Source organism: Lonchura striata, chromosome 1 (genome assembly GCF_050655825.1).
Source record: "Lonchura striata isolate lonStrDom1 chromosome 1, ASM5065582v1, whole genome shotgun sequence".
Taxonomy (NCBI): Eukaryota; Metazoa; Chordata; class Aves; order Passeriformes; family Estrildidae; genus Lonchura; species Lonchura striata.
Genome location: NC_140703.1, coordinates 34,665,309 through 34,681,094, shown reverse-complemented (window position 1 = coordinate 34,681,094; position 15,786 = coordinate 34,665,309). Strand labels below are relative to the sequence as shown.

General features: G+C 39.2%; 1 protein-coding gene across 16 annotated transcripts in view; it reads left to right on the top strand.

The window, feature by feature from the left end:
- The window catches only part of TENM4 (teneurin transmembrane protein 4), a 1,547,070-nt gene that overhangs the window by 1,357,042 nt on the left and 174,242 nt on the right, over window positions 1-15,786 (top strand). For 15 of the 16 annotated variants that reach the window (XM_085592903.1, XM_085592878.1, XM_085592882.1 and 12 more), the window contains 2 exons: window positions 8,354-8,524; window positions 13,338-13,552. In XM_085592903.1, the coding sequence (XP_085449029.1) occupies window positions 8,354-8,524; window positions 13,338-13,552 (386 nt within the window). The remainder of the gene's footprint in view (window positions 1-8,353; window positions 8,525-13,337; window positions 13,553-15,786) is intronic. The other variant, XM_085592957.1, reaches the window with a different exon arrangement.

Genomic DNA, 15,786 nt, shown 5'->3' with positions numbered 1-15,786 from the left:
TAGACCATCTGCTTCTATTGTGGAAATCATGGATACAGCTCCTCTTCAATCAGAAGGGGTCAAAGAATAACTAGTTAGTGTCAAATCAAAGCAAGTAAATGCATTTGTGGCAGGATTTCAGGTGATTAGCACAATGCTTTGTTTTCTAAAAAGGTAGTTGCCACCTTGCTGGCAAATTTTTAAAAGGTAGGAAGCTCTCTATCATTTGTATTCCTCCTTTACATGTGGTAATTCTGATTGAGGGAAGGAGAAGGCATGAATTATATCCAAAATAACCACTTTTGGTACTTGCATAGTTTAAATGTGAAGCAATAGTCGGGCAGCAAGGTAGAATCCCAGGAATTGCTAGATATATCCCATAGCATGTGTCAGTACTGAACTGGCTGTGAAAGCACCTACATCATATTTTAGGATATTTGAGGTCCTAAAAATGTCCCACAAACAAACACAACACAGACACCTCTCCATTTTATCAGCAAAATCCTTCCTCCCTTAACCCTGAGATGGGTGGATGCAGGTTGTCCAATTCTTAGATGAAGCAATTGCGTCCCAGCCTAACAAAGTGTCTTCAGTCCCAAACTGTGATGGAGGCTTGAAAACCCTTTTTTCTCATAGAAAGTGGATCATTGAGCAGTTAGGAGGGGAGGCAAATGGGGAATTTTCAATAGTGAGCATTACCCTAAATGTCCCTCCTGGTGCTTTTTTTATTTTTCTTAACTATTGTCTTGTGTCAAATAAATCAACAGACAGGAAGCAGAGCCATGGGACCTCCCAGCTGCAGGTTTAGAGTCTTGACTTAAACAACATGTAATCAAGCTGCCTTTTGGGCTCCATTCCTTTGTGACCTGTTAATTTTACATTTCTAGCTGCACAGCAGCTCTAATCCATCTGGGTTGTGGAGAGCCTGGTATGCAGGATTCTCTGTTCCCACATGACTGCAGTCTTGTCCTGGTGTGCAAATTCACATTCATTCGGGCAAAAGATGATTTATGAAGTCAGGTTTTCCATTTCCTGAGTGAGAGTTTTAAGCCACAGATGGAAAGCATTTATGTATAGGAAATAATTTCAGACACTAGGAATGACACAGAGTGCAGTACAGAGTTTTTGGTCACAAAGTAACTGCCAAAATCCACAAAAGAAGTGGCCTTGCAGGAATCCCTCTTTCCTTGCCCCATGGTGACTGGCTGAGTGACCTGGGTATCTATGTGAATGGTGTGAATTCATGATATTACAAAGCACTGGGGTCTTCAGTCAGGATACTAGATCTCAATTCCAGATCTGTGAACCTGTTCTTTGGGTATTAACTCGCTACAACATTCAAAAGTGTCCCCATGCTCTTAGATGAACAGCAGCTTGGATCTGTCTAGTCCCAGACTTGACCATACAATCAATCAGAGCAGATAGTATATGCTGCATCCAGCTTTTTGCCCTCTTGATACACCAGTAGGGCCATAGAGCCACTTCAGCCCTTGACTGTTGTGTGTTCTGCTACAGAAGCTTGGCCAGCACTGAAATGGAACCGTGTAAGAGAAAAGCAGTTTGATTTCTTTCTTTAATGTTTGTTTTACTGTTCCCATTCTTCTTAATCTTCTTTGATTTATTGAAGACTGACAAACCAGTGATTATTTCATGCTGAAAGGCTCCTTTTCATAACACTGGATGTCACAAAAATATGGTTTATTCTGCAACAGTCAATTCCACCACTTATACAAAAATCATATGATTTCAGTGTAGAGACAGTTATCCAGATAATTACAGTCAAGTTTCTTCCAGTGACAGGACTGAAAGCAATACATTTGCTTGAGTTGAAATTAACCCTGAGTAATTCTGTGGTGAGATTCAGCTTTTTCTCAATTAGGAGAAAAAAAGCAAAGCTCAGGTATCATTTTGGAGAGCAAGTTATTGTAGGTCTGACTAAACATGAAGGTTAAAGAGGAATATGTAACCACCACATATCTTATACTTGTTTCCACACAAATAGAGGAGAGCAAAGAAACAACCTGCAAAAATGTCTTCTCAACCACCGAGCTTCAGCTGGTTTTCCTATTCCAAATTCCTTATACTTTTTAAACTTATTTTTGCTCTATTCTAGCCTTCTTTTTATCAGTTTCTCTCATTCCATATTTTTCTCACCTCCTTCCCCTTTCCCATTTTTATTCTTGTTCATTGTGGCATCAGTCCTTCTCATTTGTTACTCCTTCTCACACAGTGTTTTTCCATTTTCTCCTTTTCCCCATGCTGCACAGTGAGGCTTTGGAAAACCCTTCTCCCTCCCAGGAGTGGCCTTTTGGCTTGTGTTGGCTTAGGCTTAGCTGTCAGCAGTGCAGTGGGGTGCTTGTAGAAACCAGTGGAGTAGCAAAGCCAAACTTCTCCAGATGGAGCCCAGTGCCAGTGCAGCTGAGCTGGGGTGGCTGTGCAGAGAAGCTTCACTTTTCCAAAGCTTGTGCCCTCCCCTGTGTTATTTAAGCAAATATACTGACACATATGGGCATATGCTCTTACAAAAATATGGATTCAAAACCTGGAGTATTCTTAGTGCAAAGCAGCTGACTGGGGTTTTCAGATGAGAATCCCAAAAGATTTCTGTCTTGCCTTTATGCCCTTTACCCCTGCCCTTGCTGTAAGCTCAGGCTCAGGTACAGATCATTAATGCGTTTTGTTAAACTTCGATTCTGAGAAACTCTTTATTCATTGTTCAGGGCAAGATCAGTTGTTAGCTGGAAAAAAGTTGTTATTTTATTCTTTCCTTTGTTTCTGTAGCAGCTTTGTCTGGGTGAGGGTCACCAGCCCAGCTGTGGTACCTGCAGAACTTAGCCCTGAGAGGGCAGGGGAGAAGGAAGCAGCAGAGCCTGAGCACTGCTGTGAGATGCTTTTAACAGACACTATGGAAACACCTGGTGGCTTCAACTGTAGCCTTAATCCAAACATAGTAATTGATTGGTTTGGTTATTTATTACACTTAGCTTGCTGCTTTGGGCAATGCAACAAGCTAATAAAAGGCCAGCAGTTTGTTTTTCAATTTTTGCTGACTGATGTGGTTTCTGGGGGTCTCATATGCTTCAGTAAGCATGACTTGTCTTTTCTTCTCCCTGTGATCTATCACAATCGTCTGCTTCTCTCTGCTAACTCCTTCGCTCCATCAACCTGTCCTAAGAGATGTGCATTTTGTTGACCATGTGAATTATTATCTTTGTTTGTCCTTTTTCATTCTAAATGTTGTATCACATCCTTTGTTCTCTGCTCCGCTGAGTAAGTTGTTTTGACTTTAGTGTTTTGCTGTCTCATAAGCAAGTGAGAATAACACAAAGATACTCAAAAGCCTGAGTGTCTTCAAAAGAAACTTGGAAAGAATGTTCCTCTTTATTTGGCTTAACAGCATCTGCTGATGCTGATCATTGCATCCACAACTAGCTATGGAGTAGGAATAATTCAGTATAGGAAGAGATAAGATGTTAAAATCAGAAGAATCATGATCCTGAATACTTGGTTCCATCTTTGATTTATTTGCATGATTAAAAAACTCAGATGATGCTAAACTGTTTGCAGCAAACTTTCTTTGCTAAAGTGAATCTGAATCCAGCAAAAGAACAGCCATATCACACTGGTATGGTTGAAATGCTGAACTCTGCAAAGTAATAAAACCCTGAAGGAACTGGAGTTTGATGTCCATTTTTTTTTTTTTCCACCAAGAAGGCAACCACAGGTGACTTAAGACAGAGGATAAGGGGATTTAGTCTGCCACAGAAAATTCTGTTAGCCATTCAGCAAGTTTTAGGGCACATTTTGCTAGCACTTAGCCACAGGGGGAAAGGTCATGCAAGTCAAAGCTTTAAAGTCAAAACATGAGCATAATGGGCCAGAGGCCCCAGATGCCTTTATATCACCTAAGTTGGTGGTAGTGAAACAGCCCAGAGAGCATGGGGGGTTTCCCCTAAGTATTGTTTTCATTCCAGGAGAAGGGAGACAAGAGGGTTTTCTTCTCCATGGGGAATATAACCAAAGTTTCTGCAAAGAGCCTCTCATGGAGCTTCCTAGGCAGTGAAAGCTACATGGTATTTTACAAAAGTGTACACTTTAATGATTGTTAATTGCAGAGTGCTCTTTTAATACATGGGGAGCCTTCAATATCTGAAAATCTATTGAGCATCATGTTGGAGAGGGAGAAGGACATAGGGGCTTTTAGGAGGGCATTTACTCTGTCAACAGCATCTTGTATCTAGCTAAGCAGGGGGCGAAAAAAAAGCCAGAAGAAATGTCCACAGTGGGTTCCATTGACCCAGAGACTAAGAACATCAGGAATCTCAAACTATTTTTTACAGCTTTACCTCCCTTTTAGGAACATTACCACTTAAAAATAAATGATAATGCTTCTCATACATGGTTACAGGACTTTTCCATGTTTATGGTCCTTTGGTGTTTTTTTTGTTTTTTTTTTTTTTAATGTGAGAAAGAAGTTTGCATCAATGTAGCACAGAACAAGGCTGCTTCCTAAAACCTTTAAACACAACTGTGTGCAACAACAGCTTTACGCATCCCATTGAGATGTGAAGACCCAAAATATCCACTGCTATTACTACGTAACTTTTTAGCACCAGTGTGGCAGAGCAAGTGAAGAAATTAATCTTCCACCAGGTTGCCAATCAGACGCTGCTGGTATTTGGAATATAGTAATGAAATCACTTATTCAGGTGACATCCTCATAACATACCTGCTATGAGAGTGTGTTTCCAAAGTAAATCAGCCTGTTTGTTCTTGTTTCAGGTTGACTTTTGTGGTTGTTGCCTGCCTATAGCAGAAGTTGCATGATGTCTGTTTGCCATATGAATGGGGATATTTATAGGCTTTTATTTTGTGCTTAGAAACATCAAATCAGAAATTCTGAATACAGAAGTAGCTATGAGCTTTTACACTGTTTTCTGAATTTTTAAGCCACTTGATAATCCAAATGATATTCAAATAATTCTGGTTTACAGCTGGATGCACAAACTTTTACGTGCATAGTGTGCATAGTTCTCATTCTCATGGCTTATCATTGGAGACTTTCTTACAGCCTTTGAATACTTTAAAGGAAGCTTTTAAGAAAGATGTAGAGATATGTTTTACTAAGGTTGGTAGTGACAGGACAAGGCCATAATGGTGTTAAATAAAAAGAGAATAGATTTAGATTAGATATAATGAATTTTTATTATCAGGCTGATGAGGCACTGGCACAGGTTGCCCAGAGAAGCTGTGGATGTCTCATCCCTGGAAGTGTTCAAGGCCAGGTTGAATGGGACTTTGAGCAACCTTCAAGCAACAGTCTAGTGGAAGGTGTTCCTGCCTATGTTGGTGGGGTTGAAAGTAGATGGTCTTTAAGGTCCATTCCAAACCAAACCATTCTGTGATTCTGTGATCTGTGTGATAATGAGATCAATGTACACAAGAAGCTTTTTGATTTAGATAAAATCTACTAGCAAAGGACAAAAGTTAACATTAATACAAGTCTTTTAACTACTGTGTAATAACACAATATCTGTGTTACAGATAATTTTGTCATATTTTCTATTTTGGGACATTGTAAGACACTTTTCAAGCATTGAGAATTGAGTGATGACATGGAATGGTTGATCCCCTTGCTCAAGTGGATGGATAATGTGCAGAAAAGCTGTAGCATCTTCCAGAGTGTCAGTTCTGTTGTTACACTGAAGCAAGATGATCACTTGTTAAGACATTTCCTCTCATGTATTTTCAATCAATTTTAATGCCTGGAAGAAATGTTCATAGTTTTCCCACTGCATCCAAAACAATGTCGAGTTTTTCACATTTATTTGTGTGCAATTAATAAGGATCTACAATAAAAAATTCCTCCCAAGGAGAGGAGAAGCAGCAATGACCTTTTGGGGAAACAATGGCCTTGCAATGTGTTCCTAAAAATCTTTGTGGCACTTAAGCTATGATGTCCAAAGGACAGAGCAAGTGAAATGGTGTTACAAAGAAAGCAAACCACTGGCTCAGTTCCTGCCTAGACCGGGGATGCCCACTGTGAGCTCATGCAAGACATTCTAACATGAAGATGTCTGAGAGATGGAGATGGTGTTAAGCACTTAGTGCCAGCAGAACTTAGGCCTGACTGCTGTCTAGGAATGCCTGAGTTTCGAGGAGTGAAGAGTACAGTTTCCATTCTGCTTGGAACTACAAACATCCATGTAACTACAAATATCCCATGTTTAACATAGGAACTTGTGTGCTCAGAGTATCTAATCCCTTGAGATCTGTAACTCTTCTGTGGCACCTGGGTGACATTCTGGTCCTTGGAAATGTCCAGCCTGGATGGAATTATAAGATAGCATCCAGTACTGAGCTTACAACAAAACTGCTGGCAGAGAGCTGCATAAAATGCTTCTTAGAGTTTGCAGCCCTCTAAGCATACAGTAAGTTAAGTGAATTAACACACAATTGCATTTTAATGCCCAAACAAGTGAACTGAGTTAGTCCTTTAATCTGCTGTAGTTCTCCTTTCCTTTTTTGTGTACTAGAAAAAAGCGGATTCCTACCTGATGAGGTTAATAGCTATGAAGTGCCCAGGCACTCTGATGATGAGGGCTGTATAAACACAAAGATATTATGCAAGCATAGCGATGCCAAATGCTTGATGCAGATTCCTTGTTCATGGTCTGATTTCCTCTCCTCCCTTGCGCAGTTTCTCTGTTGAGTAAATATATCCCTTTTAGATGAAAAGACTTGTTCCTCTTCCTCAAGTACCCTGGTTAAATTACCAGTAGTGTTGGTAACATTCCCTCGTGGTATATACACCTGTTTAAAAATGAGTGTTGAACAGGTCCTTGGGAGACTTTCCTTGCTGTGTGGGAGTTTAAGGAGCATATTTTCTTTCCTAATGGATGAAATTGTTAACAAACACAGTCCCCATTTATATGGTAAAAAAAAGAATTTTGCACTCATGTTTTGTGATGTTGTAGTTGTGCAAAGACAACCTTGTTTATGTTAGTAAATGATAGCTGACCTAATTGAGAGTGAAGTGGAAAATATCACATATTTTGCTAAATTGCCTAAACATGCTGTCTTCAGAGAGCTACTCAGATTAATTTTCAGTCCTCTTGTGAAGATTGTTTCTGATGCACAGGTTTAAATAAACTAATCACTTGTCCCTAACAATGGCTGCCAATCTCAGGTATATGTTTGTAAATAAAAATAGAGTTATAGGTCATGGAAATGCTCTGTTTCTTCACTTTTTTTTTTTTTTTTTTAATACTAAATGGCTGTGATGTTAGAACCATTGTATAGTTTCTTGGAGAAATTATAGTGTAAAATATCAAGGCTTTCCCTTAAAAAAGAAATGTCATTCCAAATGTAACAAATATCAGATCATTTAGCTGTGTAGAGCCTGAAGCTAGGCTGGATACTGATTGAGTATGAAATGTTTATGTTGGGGATGGAAGAACTGATATGGTAAGCCACAAGCCACATTCTTTTGCTTTATATTTGGAAGGGGAAAGTATTAGTTGTATAAGCATATGATTTCCACACTCCTCATGCATGTATTTGCTTTTTAAGTAGACTTTTTCCTTAACTTCACTTGTCTTTATGCAGTGCCTTGAAATAGACACGTGCCCTGGATGACTTTGCATGGCCCAGAAACCTACAGAGAGCTTTGCCCTGCTATCACACAAATCTAAATGGTGCTGCTTGTTTTCAGCTCTCAAGGATATGTCTTTGATCTGAATAGAAGAGGCTGAGTTGTATGAAGGAATGCTCAGACATAGTCACTCACATTTGTGATGCAGAGCACAAAGTGTGTGAAAGATGGTTCTTGAATTGCCTCAGTTTTGGCTTGGTCTGAACCAGGAAAAGCTGTCAGAGATGTCTGTAAGGGCTTTTGTGTATAATTCATGGGTAAAAAAAAAAAAAAGAGGACCTATATAATACACTTGTGAATATGGCAAAACAAACCGGAGTGCAGCTCCCTAGGATTTATTGGTCTGTTAAGAAATAATGCTTCCTTGTATTTCTGTGTTCACCGCATTGTCACCCCAGCCTTGGGAGCTTTGTGAAACACTGTGCCTGGTTATCCTAATCTATGATCTGGTTACTCAGATCATGAGTCAGGAGTGGTTCTGCTGGAAGAAGCAGAGTGGATTGTTGCAGGTGATCTAAATTGAGTTTAAGTGGGTGGAAAGACTTAGGAAGCTGGTATGGTAGAAGCAGCAGGGGCTGTCTAATTACATTGATCCCATTCTTGTCCTAAAGCAATGACCACTGATAAGGCACTGGAGTGAGGGTTTAGAAAGAGAGTGTCCCTGTAGTTCTGAAACTCTCCCAAACAGAAAAAGATGACTTTTCTCATTGCTCACCACAGCCATGCACCTGTTTGGCCTAAACTGGCACCTGCAGCCGATGGAAGGGCAGATGTATGAGATCACGGAAGACACAGCCAGCAGTTGGCCAGTGCCAACGGACGTCTCCTTATATCCTTCGGGGGGCACAGGGTTAGAGTTACCTGACAGGAAAGGCAAAGGAACCAGTGAAGGTATGGTTGGTGTGTGTCCATGTTGTGAGTCCTCTGTCTGCCTCTAAACTCCAGCCGTCCAATCTCATGTTCCATTACCCTCAGTGCTGCCATCAGCAGGTGCTTTTTCAGTCTTTCATGTCTAGAGCTAGTAGTTGTCAGTCCTGTTTCCATATGTTTCTAAGTTTCATACCCTTCTGGTGTCCACTAATGCAATAAAACTGTGTGAAACATCCATGCATTCAAGGCATTCTCACAGACTACAGAAGGCCAGCATGAAAACGCTGCCCTGATGGCTGTTTTCATGGGACAGCATTGTCTTTTGAAAATTAAATGATTCCTGGAGCCCTGGATCAAGCTTCCTCTACAAAACTACAAAAAATGTTTGAATTTGACTATTTGTTGCCACTTAGCAAATGTTTTGAGGACCAAAATACTTACTGACAGCTATTACACTTTAAGTTTTGGCACTCCAGAGTTGAACATAGCTTTGCAAAAGTAGCCAAATAAAAGGCCTAGTCTCCATAAAGTATCATGGTGTTGACAGAAATTAGAAGTAGCTTCTGGGTCCTCAATTCAGCAGCACCTTATTCAGGAGCTTTACATCACTGTGTTCTTTTTTTAGAGGCACCACTGCTAAAAGTACTTGTAAGCTCTGCAAAGCCTTATTCCTCCCCAGACATAGCTGGAGAAATGAGAAATGCAAACTTTCAGAAAGTTTTTTCTGTTTGTGTGTCAAGCTTCTCTATATATAATGATGAGATTCCAATAAAGTAATAGACTATTTTTGATAGTTATTTTGGTGGAAGTTTTTTGAACAAATAAGATGTATGCTATTGTTCTTGCAATTCAGTGAACTCAAAAGTTTCCACAGAGTTCCCTAAGCTTTGGCTGACAGCCTGTGTTTACATGTTTAATTTAAATTAATTGTAGTGGGTTTTTCCTATAAGAGTTTTTCTGTCTTTATTAATCCAAATAAAGGCCATAATTATGTGTGTTCCTTAAAGCAGTGCATTTACTGGTAACTGATGGCTGTCATCAAGTTGCTACAATGAAAAATCAGCTAAGCAGGTTATTCTTAGCAAACCTTACTAGACAGTACAGCAAGCTGCAGACAGCCCTGCTGTTGTACTCAAAAATACTTCACAACAGGTCCTTTTCTTTTCCCCTCTAACTTGCCATATGTTTCATTTTTTAATCATCTAGGTTTGATTGGTCCATTTCCTTTTAAAAGTCAAAATGAAAATAAATGTGGGTATTCAAATTTGCCATCCAAGTGAAATATTTCCACTTGATTTTATTTTAGCGACATTTACAGTGACACGAGTAGAAGTTTTGATTGCTGTTCTGTTAAAACAGAAATCTAGGAAATAGCCTAGTTATGTCATGAGAAGACCCCTCAAGTTACTGCTTTGTATAGATCTTACAGAATCTGTAGGCTTTAGAGGAAAATTTTGTGTCCTGAATGAAAAACACATCAACACATCTTTGGGGCAGGAGTAATACTGTCCAGCCTTCAAATGCAGCTCTCTCCCCACCAGGTAACTGTGTAACTAATTCTGGACTAGCAGTGCTGCAGGGCTTCTGTTCTAAACCAGAATGTATGTGATTGAAATTTATTTTAAAAAGATTTGAAATATATTTGAATGGCTTCCAAATCAGAATGAAATAGGCTGGAATGTGTTAGAACATCCTTAGAGCTGATCTGAATGAATCATTACCAGTGTCTTGCCAACTCTCAGTAACAGTCATTCCTTCTCATCTGTGGCTGTGCTCCAGAGCAGCATTTACCTCTGTTCAAGCCCAACCCTGTTTACCAAAGCACTTAATCACATGCTTACATTTAAGCATGTAATTGACTGTGGTTGAAGTCAGAGCTTTGTGTGTTTTTAAGTGTTTTGATGGGTCAGGGAACCATCCTGTGAGAAATACAGAGAGATCCAGCAAGGTCTGAAATTAAATAGTTCATTTTGATATAAAGAAATTAGGAACAGTTGCTACGGTAACTAGAAAGTTCAAGGTAATGTGCAGAAAGAGCAAAGAAATTGACAGCCCAATTAAGAATTCAGACCTGAAGTTAATTTTAAGGAGTCGGGTATTCTGATTAAAAGCCAATTTCTAATTAGAAGCTGAAATGGCTTTTTTATTTGGCTGAATGGCTACTTTCTTTGTGAATTACCACTCCATAGGACCTAATCTTATTGTAGGCTGCAACTGGTGAAACAGAGGGATTTCAGGGACTGAATTCAGGCTGGTGAAGAGAACTTCTCCTTGGACTTCTGTATCAGGACAAGCTTCAACCTCTGGCAACATAACAGCTCTTAGGATATCTGCTTCTCAGACATACAACTGTCCACCAAGAGAAGACATAAACTTTGTAATTGTGTGTAGAAAAAATTATTTCTGTGAGACTGTCTTTTGTAATCGCAGAAGCATTTTCGTTTGCATGAGCAAGTGCTGATCTCTCTACAGAATACACCCTGTGCTCATTTTCTCCAGGCTCTATCTTGCATAGCAACATCTGTCATATTAAATTCTCACCTTCCCTGATTCACTCTGATGTGCAGTCTTTATTAATGAACAATCATGGGGCATATCAAATACTTAAGGTTTTCATCTGAATATCTAAGAATCTATAAAACATGTCAGTGGTAATCAGAAAAAATACATCCTTCATTTGAACCAAAACATGTGATGTCTTTAGCTCTTCTTTAATAGAATCCTCAATCTTTTCATCTTACGATAGTGCAATAAGAAAATTTGCATGAAGACATTGGAAACTTTGCATGAAGACACTCCCATAATTCTGAGAGTGTGAAAATAAAATTTTAATATGCCAAATAAATATTATCAATCCAGTTGATATAGTAATTCCCTTCAGAATGTAGCTGGTTGATTTTCCTTGTAAAATTGTACTCTATTAGCACAGAAGAATTCAGAAAGAATGCCCATTTGCCTCAGCTGTTTCCTATTATCTCCTTTAATATGTACTTCAATATGAACTGGAAAAGGATAAAAAGTCAGCAGATTTCCCACCTGTATTTATTTGAGAGTGATGAGAAAAGATAAATGGAAATCTTATAAAATTAAGAATAGCTTTTTTTGTGTGAACATGCAGCCTTTGCATAATACCTTTTGTGCTGGTATGCATAAAACTTATGCCTCAGGATAGCTCATACCATCAAGTCCTGCTTCAACAGTGTCCTTTAGCAGTTGCTGACTTTAAAAAAGTGTTTAGTGTTACTGAAGTCAAAAGTTCTGCAAGGAAAAATTTTCTGTCCTTAATAGTTAATATGCCTATAATTTCTATATTGATTTTCAGAGACAGCTTACAATTTACATCTGTTTCTTCTGGAGAGTTTGTGTTCAGATGGTATGTGGAGAAATTTAAGGCAATCCTGTATTTAACATTATGTAATCTTAAAGGAAATGTCATTTGAAACAATAAAATGCGATGTTCTACCAGTTACCTTTTCAATATGGCAAGTAAATTCTGAGACTATTTGACAAAAATTCATTATAGATAGGAAAGGTTTTTTTTTCTCCATCCTCAAATGTAGATATTGGAATAAAAAAAATCATAATGTGATTTTCCTATAAAAGCATGTATGTAGCCAGGAGTTTCCTTCTCATTTTGATAGAATTGTTTGTTCTGTGAAATACCGAGTAGTATGTGCTGTAATGGCACAGAGATAAGAAACAAATGTATTTGAATTTCCAAAATTAATAACTAGTCCTTGTTGGTGACATGTTGCTCTCCTGACTAAAGCTGGGATCTTTCAGGTGACACTACTGCATGCTTTGCCACTAGAAGTGTCCTTAATAAAGGCTGTTTGCTAAGCAGTTGCCTTCTTCATCACCCCTATGCTCTGCACCCAAAGCTGTGGCCACTGGTTATAGCACAGGCTGAAAAGGGAACATTCTGGCATTTGATTTTTCATTCTGCCCCTCATTCCCTGGTCTTCCTTTGGGTCCAGATTTTTTGAAGCAGCCATCTGCTTTGGGAGTTATGACTGCATAAATTTCCACCCTGGAATTCTTCAGGTATGTTTTTAGGGGTGCCAAGCTCCCTGCAGACTCCCTTGGACACTATGGCATGTCCTGATCGCAATTGAATACCCAGGCTCTCCAGCCTGGCAGTTTTAGAAACAGATGCCTCCATTTGTCTTCTGAAAGAAAATAGATAATAATAGCATACTTTACAGATTATATTGAATCCCAATTAAAACCTCTCGTGTTTCTTAATAAATACTACTCACGTGCAGGGTATGGTCTCCTTTGTTTATCTCAGTCCTTTTTTTTCATTAGCTTTTTTTTGACTATTTCAAATACTGTTACCACTGTCAAGAATTAATTTAACAGAGAAACATTTTCCTTTCCCCACTTAGGCATCGTTCATGCTGCTGTTCTCCACACTGCCATTCCACTCTGTGGCACGTCTATCTCATTCTTGCTACACTTCTCTTTACTAATTTAATGATGATTTCTCCATTCCTAAACTTACATTAATTTAGGATATAATGTCAGATGATTTATTCTCCTATTTGGAATGTAATTATACACTCTCTGATGGTAAAATTTAAACAAAAGGCCATTTTTCTCCAGGTTGCTCTTCCCATGCTTATGTTTTCAAACAAAACAGTTGCTGAAGCCAGAAATAATCCTGCTGGTTTTCTCCCCATAATTGTATGTATTGGCTAGACAAAGTATTCTGAAGACTTCAGGACACTAATAGACTGTTTCTCAAGGTCAGTGTCAGAGATACCAGTATGATTAGATTACTTTCAGTATCTAAAGACTAATTCAAGAATTTTTTTTTCCTGTGTTTTGGCAGGAAAGCCCAGTAGTTTCTTTCCAGACGACAGTTTTATAGACTCCGGAGAAATTGATGTAGGCAGACGAGCCACACAGAAGATCCCTCCTGGTATCTTTTGGAGATCTCAGGTGTTCATCGACCACCCAGTGCATCTGAAATTCAATGTGTCTTTAGGAAAGGCTGCTCTGGTTGGCATCTATGGCAGAAAAGGACTCCCACCGTCGCACACACAGGTAATGGGACCTTAATTCAATTAAGTTATGTTGTCTCAAATTAATGTTTGTGTTATGTATTGGGGTTTTTTTTCATCTATTTCTTTCCATAACTTGTTGCATACTTGCAAGATGCCAAAGATTATTTATCCAGAGAATGAGAATCAAGAGACAATTGAAAAAATTTACACAAATTAATCTGGTAGGCTGTAGGCAGGGGCAGAGCAGGCAGTTGCCTAAGGCAGCAGGCTGCCAGAGGAGAAGGGTTTTGTGAGGCTGGTAGTCACTGAGAGTACCAGCTGGTTGCTCCAAACAGCAGAAGATACCACCTTCTCCATCCAGTACTCTGCACAAAGGCAGCCGCACTCAAAACTGCATCCAAAGGAATCTTATATACCTCAGGTCTGTCTCTATTTCAGCCACTGTCTTTCCCATCTCATGGTAAGGGCAGCAAGACCCCAGTTGGTCACCCTTACAGGAGCAAGATTCACTTCTGTCTTCCATGCTGGAATGCCTTGAGCCAGCCCTTCACATGATGCTGACTGTCAGTTTAGGTTTGTCAGGGCCAAGTAATTAGTGTATAAAAAAGAAAACTAGTTCTTTACAGAAAGCTACCAACTTAGGCAGAGATCAAGATCTAGTTATTATTTTGTAGGACTAAATGCACATGCTTTTTTTAACGCACCTTGACAAAAAACATATCCAAAAATAACTTTGTGGGAAAAGCTCTAAAGAACCATCCCCTTAAGTAAGGAATTTATACATTATTTTCTCTCCTTGCTGTTTCAGCTTCTAAGCTGCTCTTACCCAGATTAATACATTAGGGCATAATACACTGGCAGTGCAAAGTATCTTACTTCCACTTGCATCAGCAGGCTATCGAAGAATTAGCAGGTTTATGTTAGTGTATCTTGCCCTTGCCCTCTACCATTAGCTGAAAATACTAGAGATTTATCGAAATACCCTTTTTTTTTGTTTGTTTTTGAACAAACAAATATGTTTATTATGATCTCTGTGGATAATATGGTATTTTGTACATGTTTACACACCTCCTACTTATTTCTGTCAAAGAGGTGTCATTAATCTCTGCCTCTCATGCTTCTCTGCCTACTTTTCTACAGCATTAAAATACTTCAGTAAGATCAGCACATCATAATTTCAGTGCCACAGTAATGCTGTTACTGCCCTTTTCCAATCAGTCTCTTGTCACAGGGAGATTCAGACATTTAAAACTTTAAAATACTGTGTTATTTAAATAAAAACTCAAGTTGTGATTGCATAATACTGACTTTAGATCGCAACTCTGTATTCCTTTTTTTTTTTTTTTATTATCATTCTTAAATTTTGCTACAGAACAGAAGATATTACACTTATAGGTTCAATTGCTTAAGTAAAAAACCTAAAATTTAACACATAAGCCTCTTTATGGAGTGTAGGCATTGGTTTCCCACAAGGTCATAAGTCCTGCAAGCAGATGTGTTCAAGTGTGGGCTCCATTGTCCATGGAGACAGAGGTCCTGCCAGGAGCCTGCTCTACCACAGACTTGGGATGGGGTCACTTGCATCCATTTGTTCCTGCATGGGTCTTCTTGTTAGGCTGCTTGCAGGTGGATCTCTGCTCCCCTTTGGAGCTTCACAGGCTGCAGTGCCACAGCTGCCTCATCGTGGTCTGCACCATGGGCTGCTAGGGAATCTCAGCTCCAGTACCTGGAGCTCCTTCTGCACTGACCTTGGTGTCTGCATAATTTATCCACTCACATATTCTTACTCCCCTATTCTTTAGCTGCAGTTACTTATGTGCAATGATCTTTTTGGCTTCTTAAATATGTTATCAAGGAGGTGACAATTATTACCACCACTGAGAGGCTCAGCCTTGGCCAGTGGTGGGTCTGTGTGGATGTCAGCTGGCATTGGCTCTGTCAGACACAGGGAGAGCTTCCAGCAGCTTCTTAAAGCAGCCCCTCCTGCTACCAAAACCTGGCCATGCAAATCCAATACAATGCTCGAAGTCATATCTGTCAATGCTAAAATAACAAACTATTCCAAATTCTCTTTGGGAAGCTTTCTCTGGCTGTGGTGATTGTTTCTATTTTAGGTTGCCAACAACTGTGGTCACTAATGATTAGGAAGAAAATGTAAGTTCCGAATTTCTATAGTCTTAGAAACAGATCATGCAGAAGCCCATAATAGTTTACTATTAAGAAAAAGGCATTTCTTCTCATTCTTTGCAACAAATCATAATAAGTTACACAATT